Source organism: Rhinopithecus roxellana, chromosome 17 (genome assembly GCF_007565055.1).
Source record: "Rhinopithecus roxellana isolate Shanxi Qingling chromosome 17, ASM756505v1, whole genome shotgun sequence".
Classification (NCBI taxonomy): Eukaryota; Metazoa; Chordata; class Mammalia; order Primates; family Cercopithecidae; genus Rhinopithecus; species Rhinopithecus roxellana.
This window is the reverse complement of record NC_044565.1, coordinates 89,778,818-89,801,061: the sequence shown is the minus strand read 5'-3', so window position 1 is coordinate 89,801,061 and position 22,244 is coordinate 89,778,818. Positions and strand designations below refer to the sequence as shown.

Sequence of the window (22,244 nt, the reverse complement as noted above, 5' to 3'; positions counted from 1 at the left end):
ATGGTTAATTTTTGGTGTCAACTTGACTGGGTTAAGGGATACCCAGATAGCTGGTACAGCATTGTCTCTGGGGATGTCTTTGAGTGTGTTTCTGGTAGAGGTCAGCATTTGGATCAGTGAATTGAGTGAGGAAGGAAGATTCATCCTCACCCATGTGGGCTGGGCTCCATCCAATCAGGTGAATTCCTCGACAGAACAAACAGGCCGAGGAAAGGCAAATTCACTCCCTCTTCTGAAGCTGGAACAGCCTTCTTCTCCTGCGCTTGGACATCAGCACTCCAGGCTCTCCAGCCATTGGACTCCAGGACCTGCACTGGTGGCCCCTCAGGTTCTCAGGCCTTTGCTATGTCACCAGCTTCCCTGGTTCTCTAGCTTGCAGACAGCAAATCACAGGACTTCTCAGCCTCCATAATCATGTTAGCCAATTTCCAAACTAAATACCCTCTCATTTATCTGTATCTATCCTATTTGGTTCTGCTTCTCTGGAGAACCCTGATACAAAGGGTTTATATTGAATGTCATTCGCATATGGTTATATAGATAGTAGCTGTTTTAACACCTTAATCTAATTCTATCATGAGTATCATTTCGGGATCTGTTTCTGTTGATTGATTTTTCTCCAGATCCTAGGTCATATTATCCTGCTTCTTTGCAAGTCCGTTATTTTTGTTTGGACATGGGACATTGTCAATTTTGTACCGTTGGTGGCTAGGTTTTGTTATATTCCTTTAAACAGCGTTGTGCTTTGTTCTGAGATGCAGTAAAGTTACTTAAGATTAGTTTGATCTTTTTGAGGCTTGATGTTCAATATTGTTACAGCAGATCCAGAACAGCCTTTGTTCTAGGACTAATTTGTCACATCTGCGAGGCAATTCTCTTCTACTTTTCTCCTCGATGTCCTGAATTTTAGGGGGTCTCCCCAGTCTGGCTGGTGGAAATGTAGTTTTTGTTGCGTAAAATTTACCTCAAAACTTAGCAGCTTGAAACAACAAGCATTTAGTCCCTGCAGTTTCTTGTATCAGGAATCCAGGGGCAGCCCAGCTGGTGGCTCCGACTCAAGCTGTCTCGTGAGGTCGCAGTCAAAGTGATGGCTAGAATGGAGCCCTCTGACTGGGGCCAAAGGATCTGCCTCCAGGACGGTGACTCACATGGCTATAGCCAGAGGCTCCATTTCTTGCCTCATGGACCTGTCCGGAGGCTGACTGAGCAATACAGCTTCTGGCTTCCCCAGAGGGACTGACCCAAGAGAGGGCAAGCGGGAGCCACAGGGCTTTCTACACCATAGTCTCTAAAGTCACAAACCATCGCCATCACTTTCAACACATTCTGTCCTTTAGAAGCATATTAGTAAGCCCACCCCACAATCAAGGGAGGTAGGAGTAGGCGCCTCTTTTTGAAAGGAAGACTCTCAGATAATTTAGGGATATATTTCTAAGCTGCTGTCACAGACACAAAGTATCCCCAGGTCTGAGTGATTTCTGGAGATCGTTCCGCCTGCAAGCTCCTTTCTTGGTGGTTTCCTCACATTCATGTGCAGACCAGTACTCAGCTGAAGACTCGAAGGCACTCCTTGCAGATCTCTGAACCATTCTCTGTGGCTCCTTCTTCTGCAGATCTCTGCCCTGCAAATTCGAGCTCCCTTGGCCTCCCAGAAGCCCACATTCCATCTCCTGAGCTGGGTAGGCCCTCGGGCTCTGTTTGGGCTCCCTCTTCCTGCACTGCTGAGCTGGACACTTGCAAGGCTGCTCGTATTGCTTCCCCTCTCCCAGGAATCCCTGTCCTGTTCTGCCTATTGTCCAGTGTCCACTGTTATTTCAGATACTTGTCCAGCTTTCTGGCTGTTTTTAAGACAGCAGGGTAAACCTGCTCCCTGTTATTCCATCAGGACCAGAAGTGGGACTCCCCAGCAGCGGTGCTGGCTCCCGAAAATGAGTCAACGACCATGCAGCAGAGGGGAGACTCACACCCTCCCCTCTTCTTTTTTTTTTTTTTTAATTATACTTTAAGTTCTGGGATACATGTGCAGAACGTGCAGGTTTGTTACATAGGTATACACATGCCATGGTGATTTGCTGCACCCATCAACCCGTCATCTGCATTAGGTGTTTCTCCTACTGCTATCCGTCCCCTAGCCCCTCATCCCCTGATGGGCCCCAGTGTGTGATGTTCCCCTCCCTGTGTCCATGTGTTCTCATTGTTCAACTCCCACTTATGAGTGAGAGCCTGCGGTGTCTGGTTTTCTGTTCCTGTGTTAATTTGCTGAGAATGATGGCTTCAGCTTCATCCATGTCCCTGCAAAGGACATGAACTCATCTTTTTTTATGGCTGCATAGTATTCCATGGAGTATATGTGCCACTTTTTCTTTATCCAGTCTATCATTGATGAGCATTTAGGTTGGTTCCAAGTCTTTGCTATTGTAAAAAGTGCTGCAATAACCATGTCTTAATAGCAGAATGATTTATAATCTTTGGGTATATACCCAGTAATGGGATTGCTGGGTCAAATGGTATTTCTGGTTCTAAATCCCTTAGGGATCACGACACTGTCTTCCACAATGTTTGAACTAATTTACACTCCCACCAACAGTGTAAAAGCATTCCTATTTCTCCACATCCTCTCCAGCATCTGTTGTTTCCTGACTTTTTAATGATTGCCATTCTAACTGATGTGAGATGGTATCTCATTGTGGTTTTGATTTGCATTTCTCTAATGATTAGTGATGAAGACCTTTTTTTCATACGTTTGTTGGCCACATAAATGTCTTCTTTTCAGAAGTGTCTGTTCATATCCTTTGCTCACTTTTTGATGGCGCTGTTTGGTATTTTTCTTGTAAATTTGTTTAAGTTCCTTTTAGATTCTGGATATTAGCCCTTTGTCAGATGGGTAGACTGCAAAAATTTTCTCCCATTCTATCAGTTGCCTGTTCACTCTGATGCTAGTTTATTTTGCTGTGCAGAAGCTCTTTAGTTTAATTAGATCCCATTTGTCAACGTTGGTTTTTGTTGCCATTGCTTTTGGTGTTTTAGTCATGAAGTCCTTGCCCATGCCTATGTCCTGAATGGTATTGCTCAGGTTTTCTTCTAGCGTTTTTATGGTTTTAGGTCTTACATTTAAGTCTTTAATCCATCTTGAGTTAATTTTTGTATAAAGTGTAAGGAAGGGGTCCAGTTTCAGTTTTCTGCATATGGCTAACCAGTTTTCCCTACACCATTTATTAAATAGGGAATCCTTTCCCCATTGCTTGTTTTTGTCAGGTTCGTCAAAGATCAGATGGCTGTAGATGTCACACCCTCACTTCTAATGTGACATTATCTCGCTCCCTCCTCCTGGTCCACTTCCCTATAAAGGTGATGTCCTTTGGCATACACTTCAGATCAGCACATCTGCGTGTAGCACTCCAGGCTTCATCCTTCTTCCCAGCTTTCCCCAGCCTTGTAGTCCACAGTGCCTCCTTTGCCAGTCCCAGGGATGATATTCAAACTATTAGGCATGCCATGAGCATAAGCCAATCAGAGCAGACACCAGCCACAGCAGAGGAGGGACCTGCTGGCTTATGGAGAGGGTTGCAAAGGGAAGGTGGCAAATCTAAGAGAAGAGATGAGATGACAGGAATGAGGCCACTTAGGGGACTGGGGACAGTGACTACAATGGGTATTTCTAAATTTCTAATATTTTAATCATTGGCAAGGTCATAGCAGTGTATACCGTATGAATCTACCAAAGAAGAAAACATTTTTGGAATTGCTTTTTAGCTTCAACTGAGAAATGCATCTGCTATGGACTGAATCTTTGTGCCCCCTAAAATTCATCTGTTGAAGCTCTAGTCCCCAGTGTGATGGTATGATGAGGTGGAGCCTTTGGGAGGTAACTAGGTTTAGATGCGCTCTTGAGGGCAAGACCTCCATGATGGGATTTGTGCCCTTATAAGAAGAGGAGGAAACCAGAGCTCACTCTGTGTCATGTGAGGACAGTGGGAGAAGGCAGCTGTCTGCAAGCCAAGGAAAGTGGGCATCACTAGAACCCAACCATGCTGGCACCCCGGTGGCAGAGGTCCAGTCTCCAGAACCATGAGATAGAAATTTCTGTGGTTTAAGCCACCCAGCCTATGATAGGTGTTCTAGCAGCCTGACCTAAGACAGCATTCTAAAAAGACCTGAAAAGATGCTTGCATCCTAAAGGGCATCAAAGTGATTTCAAATCCACAAAATCAACCTGGACTGAAGGCACCCCAATGCTCAGTTCTTCCCCAGGCTGCCCCAACACAGAGCTTATCAACCAGCTGTAGAAACTGGAACCCCAAAACTAAGGTGTCAGTCAGTTGAGTGACCCAGCATCTGGCCTCAGTGAGGGAAGCTGACATCCAAATAAAATCAGCCTTCTGCAAAGACACCGTGCAACCTGTGACAGTACTAGGACACCCAAGCCAGCCCCCTGGAGTCATAGCTCAGCCACTAAATGCCTTAGCAGATAGACCTTTGAAGATAAAATCTACAGCATTAAGTGATATAACCATTTATCAGCTCAAAAGAATGAATTAGGAAAGCAGAAAGAGACTGAATATGCTAACAAATCATATCATTTCATGGGAAGAATGTAAATGCTGTTTGCCTATTGCCATTCACTTTGGCACGCACCCATTTCATCATTGACCTAGAACCTGGGGTTGGTGAGGAGAATAACTACACTCTGAGGACTTCATTCGTCTCACATTTCCCCTATTCCACAGTGTCCAGTGTACGCCAGACCCATAGAAAGGTCTCAGAAGACTTGTTGAAGGACTAATGGGTTGATTGGCTAAGCTAAGCTAGCACAGGAAAGGGACAGACCCTTAGGAGAGCTATTGTCAATCTCCTAGAGTCAAATACGTGTTCCTGTGTACTTAGGAAAGCGAAATTGAATTTTCCTTTAACCTAAAGCCTAACATTAATATAATATATAATAAAACCACATACATCTAAAAGGAGCATCAAAGATGTAAGAGGAATATTATCCCCCTCCAAGGGTGCCATGGGAACACTTTCTTTTTTTCTTTTCTTTTCTTTTTTTTTTTTTCGAGACAGAGTCTTGCTCTGTCACCTAGGCTGGAGTGCAGTGGCCACAATCTCGGATCACTGCAACCTCCGTCTCCTGGGCTCAAGCAATTCTCCTGTCTCAGCCTCCTGAGTAGCTGGGATTACGGGCGTGTGCTACCACGCCCGGCTAATTTTTGTATTTTTAGTAGAGACGGGGTTTCACCATGTTGGCCAGGCTGGTCTCAAACTCCTGACCTCAGGTAATCTGCCCACCTCAGCCTCGCAAAGTGCTGGGATTACAGGCCTGAGCCATCGCGCCCAGCCAGGAACACTTTCTGAATAACCTTCTGGTCTCTGCATCCCTTGTTCCTTCTGTCTCATCAAAGGAGCTGTGCAGCTGTAGCTCAACTGTTCCTTTCTAATGCAAGGGTAAATACTAACCAAAGATATATATATATATATATATATATATATATATATATATATATTTTTTTTTTTTTTTTTTTTTTTTTTTTTTTTTTTGAGACGGAGTCTCGCTCTGCCGCCCAGGCTGGAATGCAGTGGCCGGATCTCAGCTCACTACAAGCTCCGCCTCCCGGGTTCACGCCATTCTCCTGCCTCAGCCTCCCGAGTATCTGGGACTACAGTCGCCCGCCACCTCAGCCGGCTAGTTTTTTGTATTTTTTAGTAGAGACGGGGTTTCACCGTGTTAGCCAGGATGGTCTCGATCTCCTGACCTCGTGATCCTCCCGTCTCGGCCTCCCAAAGTGCTGGGATTACAGGCTTGAGCCACCGCGCCCGGCCCCAAAGATATTTTTTGAATTATCTCTCATGCAATAAGGGGAAGAGACTGCCTTCCTCCTCCTTCTCTGAGAGCATTTACTGTAGGACACGTGTCATTGTAAATTCTTTCTCTGTCCCTTTGAGATGTTGTAAATCTTTTGAAAAGCTAAATAAGCCTGTGGCTACCTGTAAAACTCAGGAGTGTTTCCTAAGAGACCTGGAGGCCACCTCCTTGAAATGTAAATATGAGGGAAGACAGCACCCCATCTCCTAATTTCCGTGAGAAGGTAAGAGAGAGCCTATTTGGCAGGGGACTTGCTCCAAGATGCAAAACTATCTCCTGTCTAGATGGCTTTTTTTCCCCCTTGGGTCTTGGGTAAAAGCAATTAGCTAATGCAGATTACCACGTGATTTCAAGATGAACTAAGAAGGATAAAGGGTGCTGTCAAGTGCTTACTTGAGGACTAGTTATGGTTTATCTTCAGAACATGTATGCAATGGGTTGTATTTGCTTGGCTATAAAAAAGGGTGAGTTTCTCTCTGTCACGTTATTATTACTGTCATCCATCCCTCATCCTATGTGTTCTCAAAGCGTGTGAGTGAGGACACGAGAAGAAAAGGTGGTCATTGGTTAGAGGACAGGAGAAGAAAAGGTGGTCATTGGTTAGAGTCCCTTATGCTCTAACAGTAGCTTTGAAATGTCACATTGCAATGTGAATGAAGGTCTCTAATTTAATACAAACTGGTCTCTTTTGATTCATGACCAAATGCACAATACTCTTTCCTGTGTAGAATCATCAAGTGTGGTACAGGAGAAAGAACACAGGATTTGACATCAGAAAGGTTGGCTTTGTGTCTCAGCCCTGCCCCTTGCTAGCTGTGTGACTTTGTCAAGACATTTAATCGCACTGAATTTCAGTTTGATTGTGTCAAGGAGATCTCTTGGATTCCTTTCATTGTTGCTTTTCATACAATGGACCAGAAAACCTACACTAGTAGAAAAACTGGCAACATTTGAATCAATTCTGTGGCTTATTTAAAAAATAATAATAACTGGCTCAACGTTGCCACATATGCCTACTATCACATGGTTGCCAAAGTCCCAGAGGCTCGAGGAGCTTGGGAGGGGGAGGGTTGAGGGGGTGCTGGGGTGGGAAGAGAGGCTGAGGCTGCTCTTAAACAGACGAGATCTGATCCAGACCTGGAGGAGCTTTGGACGACAACCAGGAGAGATGAGCAGAGAAGAGACAGGGGACAGGGGAGAGCGTGGCTGGGAGTAATAGTGGAGCCACACGTTTAGCAAACCTTAGGCAATGGGAAAGTTCAAAACGTGTTTAGGATTCACTTGCAGGTTATCAAACAGCCCTATGGGTTTGTTGAGCCGTTAATATGGGAAGACAGGCTGAGACCGATTTGTCATGGCCTCAGATGGCAGCCTAAGGAGTTAGCGTTTTGTCCTGAAGGTCCTGGAGAGCCATTAAAAGCTTCTAAGCAGGAAGTAAAACATTATGAAACCTCTGTTTTATTAAATGAATCTGGCTATGGTGGGCATTTCATATGCCAGGCAGCAGCTGAGGTAGAAAGGGCTTCTATGATGGTCCAGATGGTTGGTGATCAGGTCAAGCTATGACCATTGATTGATTGCCATGGAAACTGAGGAAGGAACAGTGCATTTCCATCATTTTGAGTTTATGAGAATGGATCACTCCAGCAATAAGGCCGCCAGTCACCACTCAGGCTCAAGGTGGGGCCACGGCAGCCTCTCTGCAGTGCGTTAAGTCCTGATCCCACCCTGTGAGATGAGAGTCCTTGTAGCTTTATCTCTTAAATGTCCTTCTTGGATTTAGGAAAGCTGAATCTTCATTTGTTTCCACATTCATCCATAAAAGAAGGGCAAGAAATCCAGGGAGAAAAAAGTGATTCCAGGATTGTGCCCACATGTTTCCCTGTCAGGAGCCCTGGAGTGTCAGACCACACTGGCTGGCTGTTTCAAAAAGTCTGTGACAGCCACCTTTTCCCAACTCAGAAACAAAACAGAACAAACAAAAAAATCTACTACTTTAAAATCCCAGTGGAATTGCGCTTCCTATAAATGTGTTTTTGCTGATTGTTTTTGCGTGATGAATGGTTCCCAGGGTTACATAAAATTCTAGGGACCCCTCTTTCCCATGGAAAGAGAAAGAGGATCAAGTCAGGAACGGGTGAGGGGACCCAGAGACAGACATCACCTACTTCCAATGGTGCTGTGGGCTCTCTCTGGGTCCTGGTTTGGGAATTGAAGTTCCTGTCCCTACTGTTCTCATCCCTCTGAGAGGAATTAGGCTCTGAGGATTCCTGTCAGGATGAAACTTGGAGAGTTCCCTGTCCCTGAAAATACTCTTAACATCACAGGCTGCATCTAATGGCATCCATGCATCTAATGGCAATTCCTTCGCATTCCCCATGTTAATAAAATACTGGAAAAAAATTATTGTCTACATTAGAATTTTATAAATATGGACCATAGTTTATGATTCTTACAAGAATTCCTTGAGAAAGCATCCAGTTACACGGAAAAGCTGGCGAGACCTGTCTAAAAGCCCAAAGCGGACCAGCAAATGGAGAACAGAATCAAAACTCCCAGTCTTGTTGCACGGCTCCAGCCTCCCCAAATTCCAGTCACTGCCCCCTTCAGCAAGCCAGTGCCTGGGAAGCCCGATGGGGGACATGTTGACCTGCGTCACCGGGAAGCTCCAGAAGCATCGTGATTCCCCACCCTCCCTGCCTGCCCTTTACCTTAGCTTTCAGAGGAAAGTCTCATCTCCTCATCAGAAGGTACATTGTCAGGACCCGGCTCAGCTTCCATTAACTTCAGATAAAGGCCCCTGCTCATGGGAACCTGGGTCTCCTGGTGGATTCTCCTTTTTCTTCTGATTTTCTAGTTCTCAGCAGGCTGGGCCACCGCTGGGTGGCTGCTGTTAGCACAGGCATGGCTGGCCCTGGTCTTGCCCTTCATTCTCTCTTCCCTCCTGTTCCTTCCCTCAGGCCGCCTCTTCCCCTCCCATCCTCTCTCCCTCTCCAGCTTGCTCTCATGCGTGCCCTGCACACAGGCTCTCCCAGGAAAGGCCATTGTTGGGCGGCAGGATTCTGATGCTCCCCACGGGCACTATGACATCAGCATTTGGTGGTGCTCAGAGGAGGAGAGAAAGAGATGAAGAGTGAGCAAGGCTTCAGGAGGAAGCATGCAGGAGACCAGCCCTGGATTCAGACTTGAGCCTCATCCACACCAGAGGCCAATAGAAGGCTTGGATTACAGCAGGGGCAGGTTCTTTCACAAAATCAAATTTCTCTTCACTGATTTCTGAATTCACAGCAAGCTAACTAGAAGAGATTTTTAATTCAGAATGTTGCACTCCAACGAACTGAGAAAAACATTGAGGGAGGGAATTACGGAAATTTGATGGTATCTACTAAGTTTGATTTTGAGAGTTTTGTAATAAATGTTGTTGAATAGAAAAGGCATCAAGTCCCTATATATGAGCTCTTTGAAATGCCTAAATCAGAGGGATAAAAGGATGAATAATTACAGTATACAATTTTTGAATTATTGTCAAATCAACGAAAATTAGAAGTTTTTAACATGCTAAAATGGAAAGTTCTTCAACAGAATGGAATCCTTTAAAATATGACAGAACGGCCGGGCGCGGTGGCTCAAGCCTGTAATCCCAGCACTTTGGGAGGCCGAGACGGGCGGATCACGAGGTCAGGAGATCGAGACCATCCTGGCCTACACGGTGAAACCCCGTCTCTACTAAAAAAAAAAAAATACAAAAAACTAGCCGGGCGAGGTGGCGGGCGCCTGTAGTCCCAGATACTTGGGAGGCTGAGGCAGGAGAATGGCATAAACCCAGGAGGCGGAGCTTGCAGTGAGCTGAGATCTGGCCACTGCACTCCAGCCTGGGCGGCAGAGCGAGACTCCGTCTCAAAAAAAATAATAAAAAAATAAAAAAATAAAAATAAAATAAAATAAAATATGACAGAACTGCCACTTAAGCATCAGAAGTCTGCTCAGGCATGACTCTGGGAGCCCAAACTTTTCACAGAACAGCAAGGAACCTCCCTGTGCTCCTCAATCCCAGTTTTTTTGTTTTGTTTTGTTTTTTTTGAGATGGAGTCTCGCTCTGTCGCCCAGGCTGGAGTGCAGTGGTGCCATCTCGGCTCACTGCAAGCTCCGTCTCCCGGGTTCATGCCATTCTCCTGCCTCAACCTCCCAAGTAGCTGGAACTACAGGCACCTGCCACCACACCCAGCTAATTTTTTGTATTTTTAGTACAGACGGGATTTCAACGTGTTAGCCAGTATCGTCTCGATCTCCTGACCTCGTGATCCACCCGCATCGGCATCCCAAAGTGCTGGGATTACAGGCATAAGCCACCGCGTCCGGCCCTCCTTCCCAGTTTTTACATAGATGCTTAGGATTCGAGGGGGTTTTCTTCTCATTAGCAAGACTCTGGCACCATCACTATGTCTAGTACCAAATCTCTACATTCAGGATAGAAGGTGCAACTTAGAAATATCAGTTCATGAACCATGGGTCATCCCTTTGGGAAAATGCAGAGTCAAGCCAACTCTCTTGATCTTCCAGGCATACAAAACCTGCTTGCCCCTCCCCACTTTGAACAGGGCTTTTGAACTTTGATGGAAAAGCCACATTTGGAAGGCAAGTTATTACAGGGAAGAGATTTTTTTTTTTATTTTGTCTCTAGTTCATGGTACCTTGGATAGATGCGTGTTCACTGCAGAGTCCTACAAAGCACGCTCTCATGTTCAAAGGCAGGGCAGTAGTTTCTAGTAACAGCGTGGGATTTACCTTATTGACTTTTTTTTTTTTTTTTTTTTGAGACGGAGTCTCGCTCTGTCGCCCAGGCTGGAGTGCAGTGGCCGGATCTCAGCTCACTGCAAGCTCCGCCTCCCGGGTTCCCGCCATTCTCCTGCCTCAGCCTCCTGAGTATCTGGGACTACAGGCGCCCGCCACCTCACCCGGCTAGTTTTTTGTATTTTTTAGTAGAGACGGGGTTTCACCGTGTTAGCCAGGATGGTCTCGATCTCCTGACCTGGTGATTCGCCCGTCTCGGCCTCCCAAAGTGCTGGGATTACAGGCTTGAGCCACCGTGCCCGGCCACCTTATTGACTTTTTATTATGCACCAGCACCTTTTAAATCATATGCTAATCTAGCACATTCAGTTGTTCTATATAAGAGAGTGTGGTTATTCCTAAAATATTTACCAATCATTTGTTCTAAGTGCTAGGCTCTTCTGTAATATTTCAAGATCATGTCAACCCTTCCTTATTACAATTTGGGAACTAAAAAACAATCACTTGCTTCTGAAATCATGATTCTCATTCTCAAAAGTGTACAGTATTCTACTGAGACTGGAAGGGGTGTTACTGAAGCCTGCATGTTCAGTAGGCTACAAGATTCCGGCTTAGGTAACACTTCCGCCAGCCTTAGAGCAAGATCACGTAGCTTTGCATTTTCCCAACCCTGTAATCTTGGGCTGCACATCTATTAGCCTGAAACAAAGGAATTCATTTCTCCTAGGCTTCTCTGCAGGTCATGCCAACGCCAACCTTAACAAACTGCAGTCCCTACTGTCCCTACTGGCCCTTACACCGCAGAGCCGTGAGGATGATGGCTCTCCTGTTTGGAAGAGAATGACGCAGGACGAAAGGGGTGGGCAAACCATGGTCTAAGTATGAGATCTGAAGCTGCTTAATCTACAAAAGAAAACCCCGTGTGAGGAATGGAAGATGGAGATGTGGAGGCCTAGTGTCGAAGGGCTGGCATTCAGGGGAAGGATGATATTTGTCTGTAATCTCAAAGGCTATGAAGGATGGAGCTGGGTGGATTTGGGTTCATCATGAAAAGGACCTATGAGTAAGTCAGGCCTGCATAAAGGTGATCTGGAAGCCCCCAGCTGCACCCTCAATTGGACAGGGGCTGTGGAGGGGTTTTGAACATGACTTAGCAAATGGAGCCAGATTCCTTCAATGCTCTATCCAGTCCTAACTCAATGAATCTTCTTTTTCTCTGTCTTCCAAACTGAACTACTATAGCTCTTGCAAAACCAATTGGATAATTCTGTATTAAGCTTCCCGTCTCCCACCCTAAGCAACCACAGATGAATGATGGTTGTTGCAGAGATGGGCAAGTCTGGGTTCTGAGAGCTGCCATTGAACTTCTCTGTGCTGAGCTGGCATTAGCTCCTCACCTCTCCTCTCCCCTCCCCACCCTGCTTAGAGGATACTCTCCACATTTGGAGGTTTGTGTCACACTTCTAAGTGACCAGTGCTTCTCTCCCATGAGAAGAGAAGGGACAGGAGGACTCTGTCTGAAGGTTCTGAGTTTCAGATTTGCCCATGGGCCAGACATCAGGCTCTGTCCATGAGGTGACCCAAGTCACCAGAGGAAAAGTGACTGTCCCCAATCTCCACATTAAATTTGCCCTGGGCCTCAACCAAACGCTACACTTTTTCCTCCTAGAATAGTGAGGATATAGGCCCGGTTAAAAAAAAAAATCCCACAGGTCCTTCTGGAGTCTGGGGTGTGCTGGATAGGGTGTGGGGAACTGGGGACCTGGGTTCTGGCTAGTTCTCTGTCCCTTACTATGAGACCCTGCACAAGTCACCTGGGGACCTCAGTCCTCACACTGGAAAGTGACACAATGGGAAATAGAGGACAACCAGCACACCTTTTAGCCATGACCTATAATTTACATCTCTATGAGGTGACTTCACAGGCACAGATCATCTTGCATCCTCACCCCTGACACACACACACGCACGCACGCACACATGCGCACACACGCACGCACGCAGTACAGTAACTGTCAATCTCAGGTCTGAGATACCCCAGGGCATCTCTGATCATCTCAAGCGATATTGATATCATTTCAGAAGAAGGAATTAATGCAAATTCACCTTGATTTTAAAATAGGTAACATCCCACCCAATACTTTCTCCCCTCCCTTCCCTGGGGACGTGTAAGTAAAGATTCAGGCACAGCTAACCTAATTGGAGGAAGTTCTGAGCAGAGTTCAGCACAGTCTAGATAAGGAATCAGTTGGGAGTTTCTGGAATCTCAAATGGAAGAGATGGATGGAGTTAGAGAGCAGGACATGGGCAGACAAGGACTCGCCCTGTCCTAGCATTACTCAGTCTGAATTCTCTTCTCTCACACCTTGCTTCATATGCCTAACCTGACACCATACATCTGCTTGGTCCATGCTCAACTCAGCTGCAGCATCCTCAGGAGACAGCTGGATCAGCTAGAGAGCTTCAGAACGAGACACATCACTCTGCCAGACACCCGCACTGCTCTAGCTCCAGGATCCAACATCTGACCACATGTCGGCAGCCACCGCTGCCCTGGCTCCACCATTTCTCCCCAGGTCTAAGCTTAAGCTGCACCACATTGCTTCCATTTCTTCACACTTGCTCTGTTCCCTTCTACCACAGGGGCTTTGTGCAAGCTCAGCCCCAACACGAATCTTCCCCCTTCTTCACCTGGTCAATAGCCACTCATTCTTCAATCTTAGTTCAAGCATCACCAGCCTCCCTGGCTATGTCAGTTCTCCCTGTTAGACACCCTGGCTGTTCCACATATCTTTTATTCAAAATAGTTACATATTAAAGCATTCCATTTGTGCTTACAACTATTGTAGAATTACCTCCCAGCAAACAGATGCTACAGGAGGGAAGAGACCTTTTCTGCTTAAGTATCTAGTGCAGTGCCTGGCCCTTAATAGGTGCTCAACAAAAAATTTTAAATGAATGCTTAAATACCATATCATGGGTCATGTCTGGTTGCAAAAAGATATTCATCATAATAAAAATAATAAACTATAATTAAAATATACTCATCATCATGAAAATAAATGAACTAGGCATATACTGGTGTTAAAGGTATCATTGCCTCTATTGTGGGCCATTTTAGGATGCAAGGCACAGTAGGGGTAAACAATTAAGAGAGGCTTCTGTGGTCTAGGAATGCAAGATCTAGTAAATATATAATGTCTCCAGCAAGAGAAAGGAGGACAAGCAAGTCAGAGTAAGCTGCCCACTGGGGTGGGAGAAGGGAATGATAAAAGGGAGGACTGGAAATATACACCAAAGTAAGTCATTAATACAACATTTCTATTCACAACTCAGAATTCACTGAACAAAAAATGGCCATTCTGTATAAGCTTCCAAGTAAATGCATTATTGTTGTATCTGATTGTGCTAGTGCCTGTCGCTAATCCATGCCACAATGATTCATGCTTAAAAAAAAAAAAAAAAAAAAAGAAAAGAAAAAGAAAAAAAAAGAAGCAATTGGCTATAAGGGCCACCACAGTGCATTTCTAGATAAGAGCTCAGTGACTGTTAAGGGGCACCTGTGTAAGAGCTCTGTTAACAATGCTAGGCAAGGAAGAACACCCCAGGGCAGATGCCAGATGGAGCAAGAGACAAACATGCATTTATTTTCCCTTTACTCCAGATAGCTCATTAAATTTCTTTTCTTTCTTTCTTTCTTTTTTGAGATGGAGTCTCGCTCTGTCACCCAGGCTGGAGTGCAGTGGCGCGATCTCGGCTCTCTGCAAGCTCCGCCTTCCGGGTTCACACCATTCTCCTGCCTCAGCCTCCAGAGTAGCTGGGACTACAGGCGTTCACCACCACGCCCGGCTAATTTTTTTCTATTTTCAGTAGAGACGGGGTTTCACCTGGGGTTAGCCAGGATGGTCTCGATCTACTGAACTCGTGATCCACCCACCTCGGCCTCCCAAAGTTCTGGGATTACAGGCGTGAGCCATCGCGCCCGGCCTAGCTCATTAAATTTCAAGGAAACTTCAGAATTTAAAACTCACAGCAATGTAAAGAACAGGAGGGGCATCTTCAATGGAGAAGATACTTCAACAAATTTGGAAGGTGAAAGCAAAGGGAAAGTCTGACTAAAATAACATAGAGCAAGCTACACCCTGGACTTCCTGCAAAGGGGGCTGCAGTGAGGGAGAGGCCCATCTGCCCACAGAACTCAAGCAGGCACTGGCCTCAGGAGCCCCAGATAACAGCCAACTCCTGGATTTTTTATTCCAGAATGAACTCTATCAGTTGGAGCTTCCAGGCAAGTTTTTTTATCCCGTCCATGCTAAATAAAAACAACCAAAAAGTGCCAGGCATCTGAGGAAACCCTGCAATGTAAAGAGGAAAAATAACAAACAGAGGAAACAATTCCAGAAAAAAATAAAAACAATGAAGGGAACAGAAGAGAAATTACTAGGAAAAAACAGCCCCAGATCAGAAGCTCAGATATGAGATGCTATTTCATTCATAAAACAAAAAACAGAATAGTGCTGTAAAGAAGAAATAATTAGAGAACAAAAAAAGAAGTTTGAAAAGTAAACAATTTGGATTGTGAAAATAATAACAAACAATAGAAAGTGAAATTTACAAAATCTGCCAAATCACAGACCAAAAAAGTCGGGCAATAGAAGATAAAAGAGATAGAGAACCACTCCCTACATCCTTAGCCACCACCCTTCTTGTTTTTCCACTTTCCTTTTATCTCTTGGAATATCTCATCAGCTGATATCTATTAGAGGAGAAGGGAATTGTCCCCCAAGAGACTAAGTTCTGAGCAGATGAATGAAAAATGGCTACCTCCAGGTACATCAGTGCGAAGTTTCAGGACACAAAGAGTTAGCAGAAGATCCTAAAAGCTTCCAATAGGAAAAAGTAAAATAAAAGCTCACCTAACAAAGAAACGAAAGCCAGACAGGCATAGCAGGAACATTTGCTGCTAGAAGGTAATGGAACAATGTGTACAAAATTCTGTGAGAACTGAACATCAACCTCAAATTCTAAATTCAACCCAACTCAAATGTGAAGCCAAATTAGAGATTAAGACATGCGAGGATTCAAAGTATATCTCCACACACCTGTAATCCCAGTACTTTGGGAGGCAGAGGCAGGCGGATCACTTGAGATCAGGAGTTCGAGACCAGCCTGCCCAACATGGTGATACCTTATCTCTACCAAAAATACAAAAAATTTAGCTGGGCGTGGTGGTGGGCGCCTGTAATCCCAGCCTACTCGGGAGGCTAAGGCAGGTGAATCACTTGAACTCAAGGGGCGGAGTTTGCAGTGAGCTGAGATTGCTCCACTACACTCCAGCCTGGGCAACAAAGCAAGACTCCACCTCAAACACATACATATATATATTCTGACCCCCTTTTCCTGGGAGGTTACCTGGAAATGTACTCCAGCTTTTGCTTATTGTAAAAGAGTAAACTAAGAAAGAAGAAAACAGCGATTGGGTAACAGTAGCTCCAGTGAGGGCCTCCCAAGACGCAGCTCTGTGGGAGGACTTAGGAGCAAGCGGAAGAGAGAGATCTCCTGGAGAGAGGTCCTGGGAAAATAGGGTTACCTACACAGGGAGCTGACAGTCTGGGGAAACTAGAGAGTGTGATAAACGCACTAAAAATAAGGAAGCAATGAAAAGAATTAGAAACTACTGAAAGAGAGCAACTTCTTGTAGAGGTAGAATAGTGCTTAAGAACAAGGTCTCTGAACCTCTGTGGGTTTGAATTCTAACCCTGCCACTTTCTAGCTGTGTGACCTTGAGCAAACGACTCAGCCTTTCTGTGCTCAGTTTGTCAGCTCTCAAGCAGAAATCATAATGGGACCAACTTAGAAGGCCGTTGTGAGGAATAAATGAGTTAATATTTCTGATGCTCTTAGAAGAAAAGAACCTGTCACCTGATTTGTGGTATGTAAGGTTTGCTAAATACATTTTTTAAAAAATTCTAAAAGCCGTATGAAAAATATGGTCATCCAAATAGAAGGAATAGATCCCAATGATAACAAGGTAATAGGCTTAAAAATAAAGAATGCGATGGTTTCCACGTGATCGGCTAATGTCAAAGTTTAAGGACATTGTCTGTTTGGAGGGTGCGGGGGATGGGCAGGGAGTAGTATTTTTCCTAACAGTAAAAAAGAGAGGCAAACATAACCTCCAGGAAAAACACCCCCCATATCTCTCCCTACCAAGAAAAGTCTTTACAAGTAAGGCAGTATCTGAACGTAGAACAAATTAAAATATGATGAGATTATGCATAAATGCTAGAGTATGAGAAAGGAGATCATTGGCATGTGATGCTCTGTAGAATCAGCCAGACCCTCCTCTATCAGGCATGAATCCACAGGGCAATGTGCAAAGACGCGTCAATCAACTGGATAGGAACAGGAGACTGTGGCCTTCCTTGTGAGCCAGTATTTCCCAGTTGATTCTATAGGACCAGTCACATAAATCGCCTTGATCACATTTTTCAAAAATAAATCTAAATCTAGACAAAGTTTCCCTTCCTCCCCCGACAAAACGTGCTCCCTCCAAGAAAACCAAAATTTAGGTCCAGTCTTTTCCCAAACCTAAAGACAAGAAATAAAAACAATAAGCAAAATACGGTTTCCAGGAGGTGGGCCAGGATAAGCTCGAATTCTGGGAATTGCTGTTCTTATTAGAAATGTCGCAATCAAAGTACACATCAGCCAAGAGGGAGGCACAACGTAAATGGTGTTGCTGTTTCTGGTGTCACAGATTGTCCCAGCATTCCAGGCCTTTTGCTGTCTTTACTCTTGTTTGGGGATGGAGCCGGGGCAGAGGGGTTGGTGAGTGTGTATTTCTTTGGGTTTCTGTATTCCACAGCTAGATTCTTCAAACCAAGAGCTCGACCTCCTAGAAAAACTTTCCCTCAAACATGCCTCCAGTCAACGGAGAATGAATTGCTGGCTTCTCTGCACTCACGAGTCCACAGGCAACTCTGTCATAGCACCTGTCACATGGCACTGCCATTATGATCCTGCTATCCCCTCCCCTGCTTGGTGAACTCCAGAAGGAAAAGACTAACCATAACACACTCATCACTGTGTCCCCAGTGCCTAGTGCAGTGGCACAGTCACTAGTAGGGAGGGAGAGAGAGGGACAGTGTCAGGGAGAGGCACAGAGAGAGAGAGGAGAGCGGGAGAAAGAGAGTGAATGAGAGGGAGAGGGACAGCGGGAGGAGAGAGAGACTTTGAGTCTTATTTTCTCCCCTGTTGCCCTTCCTCCTCATTTTTGGTTTTCTCATTACTAAACATTCCTGGAATTTAGGAACCTACCTTCTATGGATAGCAGGACATAACAATGATCAATGATCAATGCCGGGATAGAAGGAGAGGTGTGGGTTGGAAGCCTGCCTGATGCCCCAGCCACCTCCCCATGCCATGCGGCCTCCAGTGTGAGTCCGTGCTCCAGACCATGCATCAAACTGCCAGCTGGTCACCTGCCTTGGGAAGTTCCACGGGCAGTTCACACTCAGCCAGGCTAACAGTGGACCCCGAACTGCCTTCCTGCCTCCAGGCCCACCCCTATGGCTGTACTCTCACAGGGCTGCAGATCTGGAGGGTTTGCCCGCTTGGGGCCTTTCAATCCGCCTGCCCTGGCCCCTCACATACCATTACCTGTAGGATAAAGTTCAAGGTCCTCAGAAAAGCAGACGAGGCCTCCTCTCATCAGGGCCCATCCTCCTCCTCCATTTTCATCCCCTCTTCCAATCACATCCCCCAGACCTCAAAGACACTGTACTGTTTCTTACCTCTGTGCTTGGTCAACTGGTATGGCTCTTTCAATACCCTGCAGAACACTCACCTTCTCTTGGAAGCATTTTTCTGAAATTGCTTCTGAACCCCCCACCCACGCAAGCTGTTACAAGCCCTACTTCTCCCCTCCCATGAGGCCTGTGGTGAACAGCAAGCTTAGGATTCAATGAAATCCTGCTGTAAGCATGTGGAATGCAACTCAGAGAAGTCAGGTAGCTTGCTCAATGTCACACATGCTGTAAGTGGTAGAGCCATGACCCAGATTTTGCACTCCTGATCCAACACCCCTACCATGGATGGCGGCGGCTTTCTGCAATTTCACCCTTGAAGCAGGAGCCTCCGGCTTGGCACCTCCCGTCCTGAGCTCCCTGTGGTGCTGGGAGCCCAGCTCTGTGCAGAGTGGGGATGGAGGCCAGTGGACTGCCTTTCCTTACCTGCCTCTCATGTGTCCTGCACGTCGGGCCAGAAGCACGGCTGGAAACCTGGTAGCCATGGGCTCCTGCCCCACAGTCTGGAGAATGGGACTGAACCACGGGAAGCTGCCCGAGGCCACCTCCATGATAATGGGGCCTGCACTCCCACCCACAGGTGAAGGGGGTCACTTACTTCGATTTCCTGCACCTTCTCACAGAGCGGGGCTTTTCTCCCTCCAGACGTAACTGCCACTAACTGCTCTCTCCTCAGGATTCCTGGCCTGCATTTGGCCCCGGTCCCTGCCAGTCCCCTTGGAAATAAAATTTCTGCTCCTCACAGAGCGCCCAGGCCAAGCCTTCCTCGCAGCCTTCTTCATCCACGTCACTGACGCCTCTGGATTCGTCTCAGCGACGAACCTCTCACTCTGCCCGCGGCTGCGCTGAGCCTCAGGTGTCCTCTGCGAATCCTTGGTCCACTCTGTTTCAGTGTCCCTTTCTAACTGTGGCTCCTCGAGGGTGGAGACTAAGTGTTACTTTTGTTCCGTAGCCACAAGGCTTGGGCCAGGCCACAGTAGGGACACTAAGCATTCCGGTGTCATCACTTCTACCCTGCATCATTCCACAGCCCCTCTGGAGCCTCCCTACCCACACATGCTGCCTCCAGCCTCTCCCCCACAGTGGAAGCATCTCAGGGGTAAGATCTGTGGGCCTGTAGCAAATTACACGATGCCCCTGAAGCTGCAGCTATAGCTCCAGGGCAGGGTGAAGGCCCGAGGAGAAAGGAACGGGAGAGGGAGTCTGGGACCACCTCTGGGAGTGCCGGGAGGGGGTTGTAAACAAAATATCTTCCTACCCACACAGTAGAGGCTCAGAGAGTCTGAGGGCTGAGGGTAATGATGGCCTTTGGGCTGTGGAACATGGGATCTAGGAAGAGCCAAAAAGACAGCCTCGGGGGCAGACAGAGAGCAAAGCATGAAAACCAATCCCAGAGATGCTGAAGGGCTGGGCCAAAGCCTGGGAACCAGGTGCAAGGCAAAGAGGCTGCGGCGGGAGGAAGAGGCAGAATCTGGGGAAGGGCCTTGAGGGGCTCGGGCGTGGGGCAAAGGCTCTCATTAGACGTGTGCAACTGCATTTGCGGTAACGAGCATCCGGTAAGGGCAACCAATGACATGAGTGTGAATGCAGACCTCCTCCTCTTGGCACTGGGGAGCCATTGAAAGTTTTTTAATCAGGGAGGTGACAAAATCCTATCTCTGCCTGGAGGAGGATTCATCTCAGGAAGAAGAGGTTAGGAAACAGCCAAAATGTTTGCAGCTCCATGGGGAGCTAATCAAGCATCCAGAAAGCTCTACAAGCAATCTCTGAAAGCATCAACGGAAAGGAATAGCCCTGTTTTGGAGACTGCAGATATCCACAGCAACAAACCGCAGTTGGACATGGAGTATTTTCTCTAATCTTAAAATGTAAAAGCATAACGAGGACATTCTGTCACAACGGCACTCACATTAATGTTTGAAGACCACACATTTCGAATCCACCCAGGGTCTCTCATTATTGGAATCTGAAAAACAAAAACATTAGAAATTAATTAATACAAATGTTCTGGAATTAGGTGGTGGTAATGGTTGCATAACTTTGCCAACATACTAAAAACTCACTGAACTCTACACTTTAACATGGTGAATTCGGTGGTATTAAGCTATATGTCAATTTAAAAAATAAATTAGTAAGAAGAATGTGTGGCTGGGTGCAGTGGCTCATGCCTGTAATCCCAGCACTTTGGGAGGCCAAGGCAGGCGGATCACCTGAGGTCAGGAGTTTGAGACCAGCCTGGCCAACATGGTGAAATCCTGTCTCTACTAAAAATACAAAAATTAGCTAGGCATGGTGGTGGGCAGCTATAATCCCAGCTATTCAGGAGGCTGAGGAAGGAGAATCACTTTAAACCCAGGAGCGGAGGTTGCAGTGAGCTGAGATCATGACACTTCACTCCAGCCTGAGCAAAAGAGCGAAAATCCATCTCAAACACACAAACAAAAAAGAATGTGGTGTCTTTTCTTTGAGCACATTCAACTATGATGTGCCAATTACATAGGGTGCGTTATAAGGTTGGAAACGCCCTGTCTCTCTTACACTTTCACTCTTTCTCCATCTTCACTTCCTCCCCAAAGCACGTGGATCCTATTGATAAAGGTATAAGGAGGTCAGGCGGCATGAACAAATGATGAAATTGGAAGTCAGAAGACATGACTCAAGTGCCGCCTCTGCTGTTTCTTAGCCACAGGACTTGTTTTCTCACCTGTAAAATGTAGGTAACAATAACCCCTGCCCTGTCGAGTAATGGGAGTTATTGTGAGCATTAAGTGAGTTCATTCAGGCAAAAAGGCAAAGCCCAATTCAGGTACTAGCTATTAGGACTGTTGGCATGGCGTTATCCTAGCAGGTAGGACATGTGCACTACCCCTTTCTCACAAGTGTCCCAGTTAGAACTGCACAAATGGCACACGGAGTAGGCCCAGCCTTCCTAAGGGATGTATTGTCCTAGGCCTAAAATTATACTTAAATTATACTGAAAAACATGTGTGCTCTAAGTTCAACTGCCAACAGCCCAGAATAAACAGCTCCAGAAGCCCCTAACCCTCTTCCCCTGTCCTGTCCCTCCTTGGCCCTGCACCCCACCTCATATTCATCTGACCCACTTAAATTTTCCAGCACATATTTGTTGACTGACTGTTAGTTAATGGTGTTGCTTTACATCATGACATAGAATAGCTCTAGGGTCATGTACTTTGCTAGGTACTGGGAACACAGCAACAAATGAGATGCAAATCTTGTCCATAAGTCACTCATAAGCTAGTGGAGGGCAGGAAGACAAGAGAGCACAGAGGAGGAAGTTAAGCGTCTGCCCACGGGTAATGCAAGGAAGGTTCCGTGCCTTCTGAAGGAGGGGACAGTTGAACTGCCTCTGCAGGGTGAGTGGGAACTCTGGGAGAGGAGAGGACAAGAAAGGCTGCTCCAAGCAGAGCAGAGAGCATGTTCAAAGAAACAAAGTCACTGCACATGTGTTGGGAACAGCAAGGTGCCCCTCGTGACTCCAGAGTAGTTGCGCACATGCAGTAGGTGTGAGGGGGTGCCGGGGAGACCATGGGGCAAGGAGGCAGGAGAGAATGAGGCCGGCATGGCGAAGGCCTCACATGTCCCCAGGAGGACCTCTGGCCTTGTGCTCTAAGCCAGCCAGTTTCATTTTTTTAAGAATGCCCTCCTCAAACAACAACTCTTGCTGGAGCCCATTATGTAATTAGAAAAAAGGTCAATGGCTATGGTCAAATGGGGAAGGGGCCTGGAGTCTTGGTTACAGAAACCCTGAGGCTCTCAGAGCA

The 22,244-nt window shown here is 46.3% G+C and overlaps 1 protein-coding gene across 6 annotated transcripts in view; it reads right to left on the bottom strand.

Moving 5' to 3' along the window:
• The window catches only part of LPIN1 (lipin 1), a 141,462-nt gene that overhangs the window by 87,892 nt on the left and 31,326 nt on the right, over positions 1–22,244 (bottom strand). For 5 of the 6 annotated variants that reach the window (XM_030920696.1, XM_030920693.1, XM_030920689.1 and 2 more), the window contains exon 2: positions 20,369–20,425. The exons of the other annotated variant lie outside the window; for it this stretch is intronic. Coding sequence is in view for 3 of the 5 variants with exons in the window: in XM_030920689.1 (XP_030776549.1) it covers positions 20,369–20,425 (57 nt within the window). In the remaining 2 variants the exon portion in view is untranslated. The remainder of the gene's footprint in view (positions 1–20,368; positions 20,426–22,244) is intronic. 6 annotated transcript variants of the gene reach the window in all.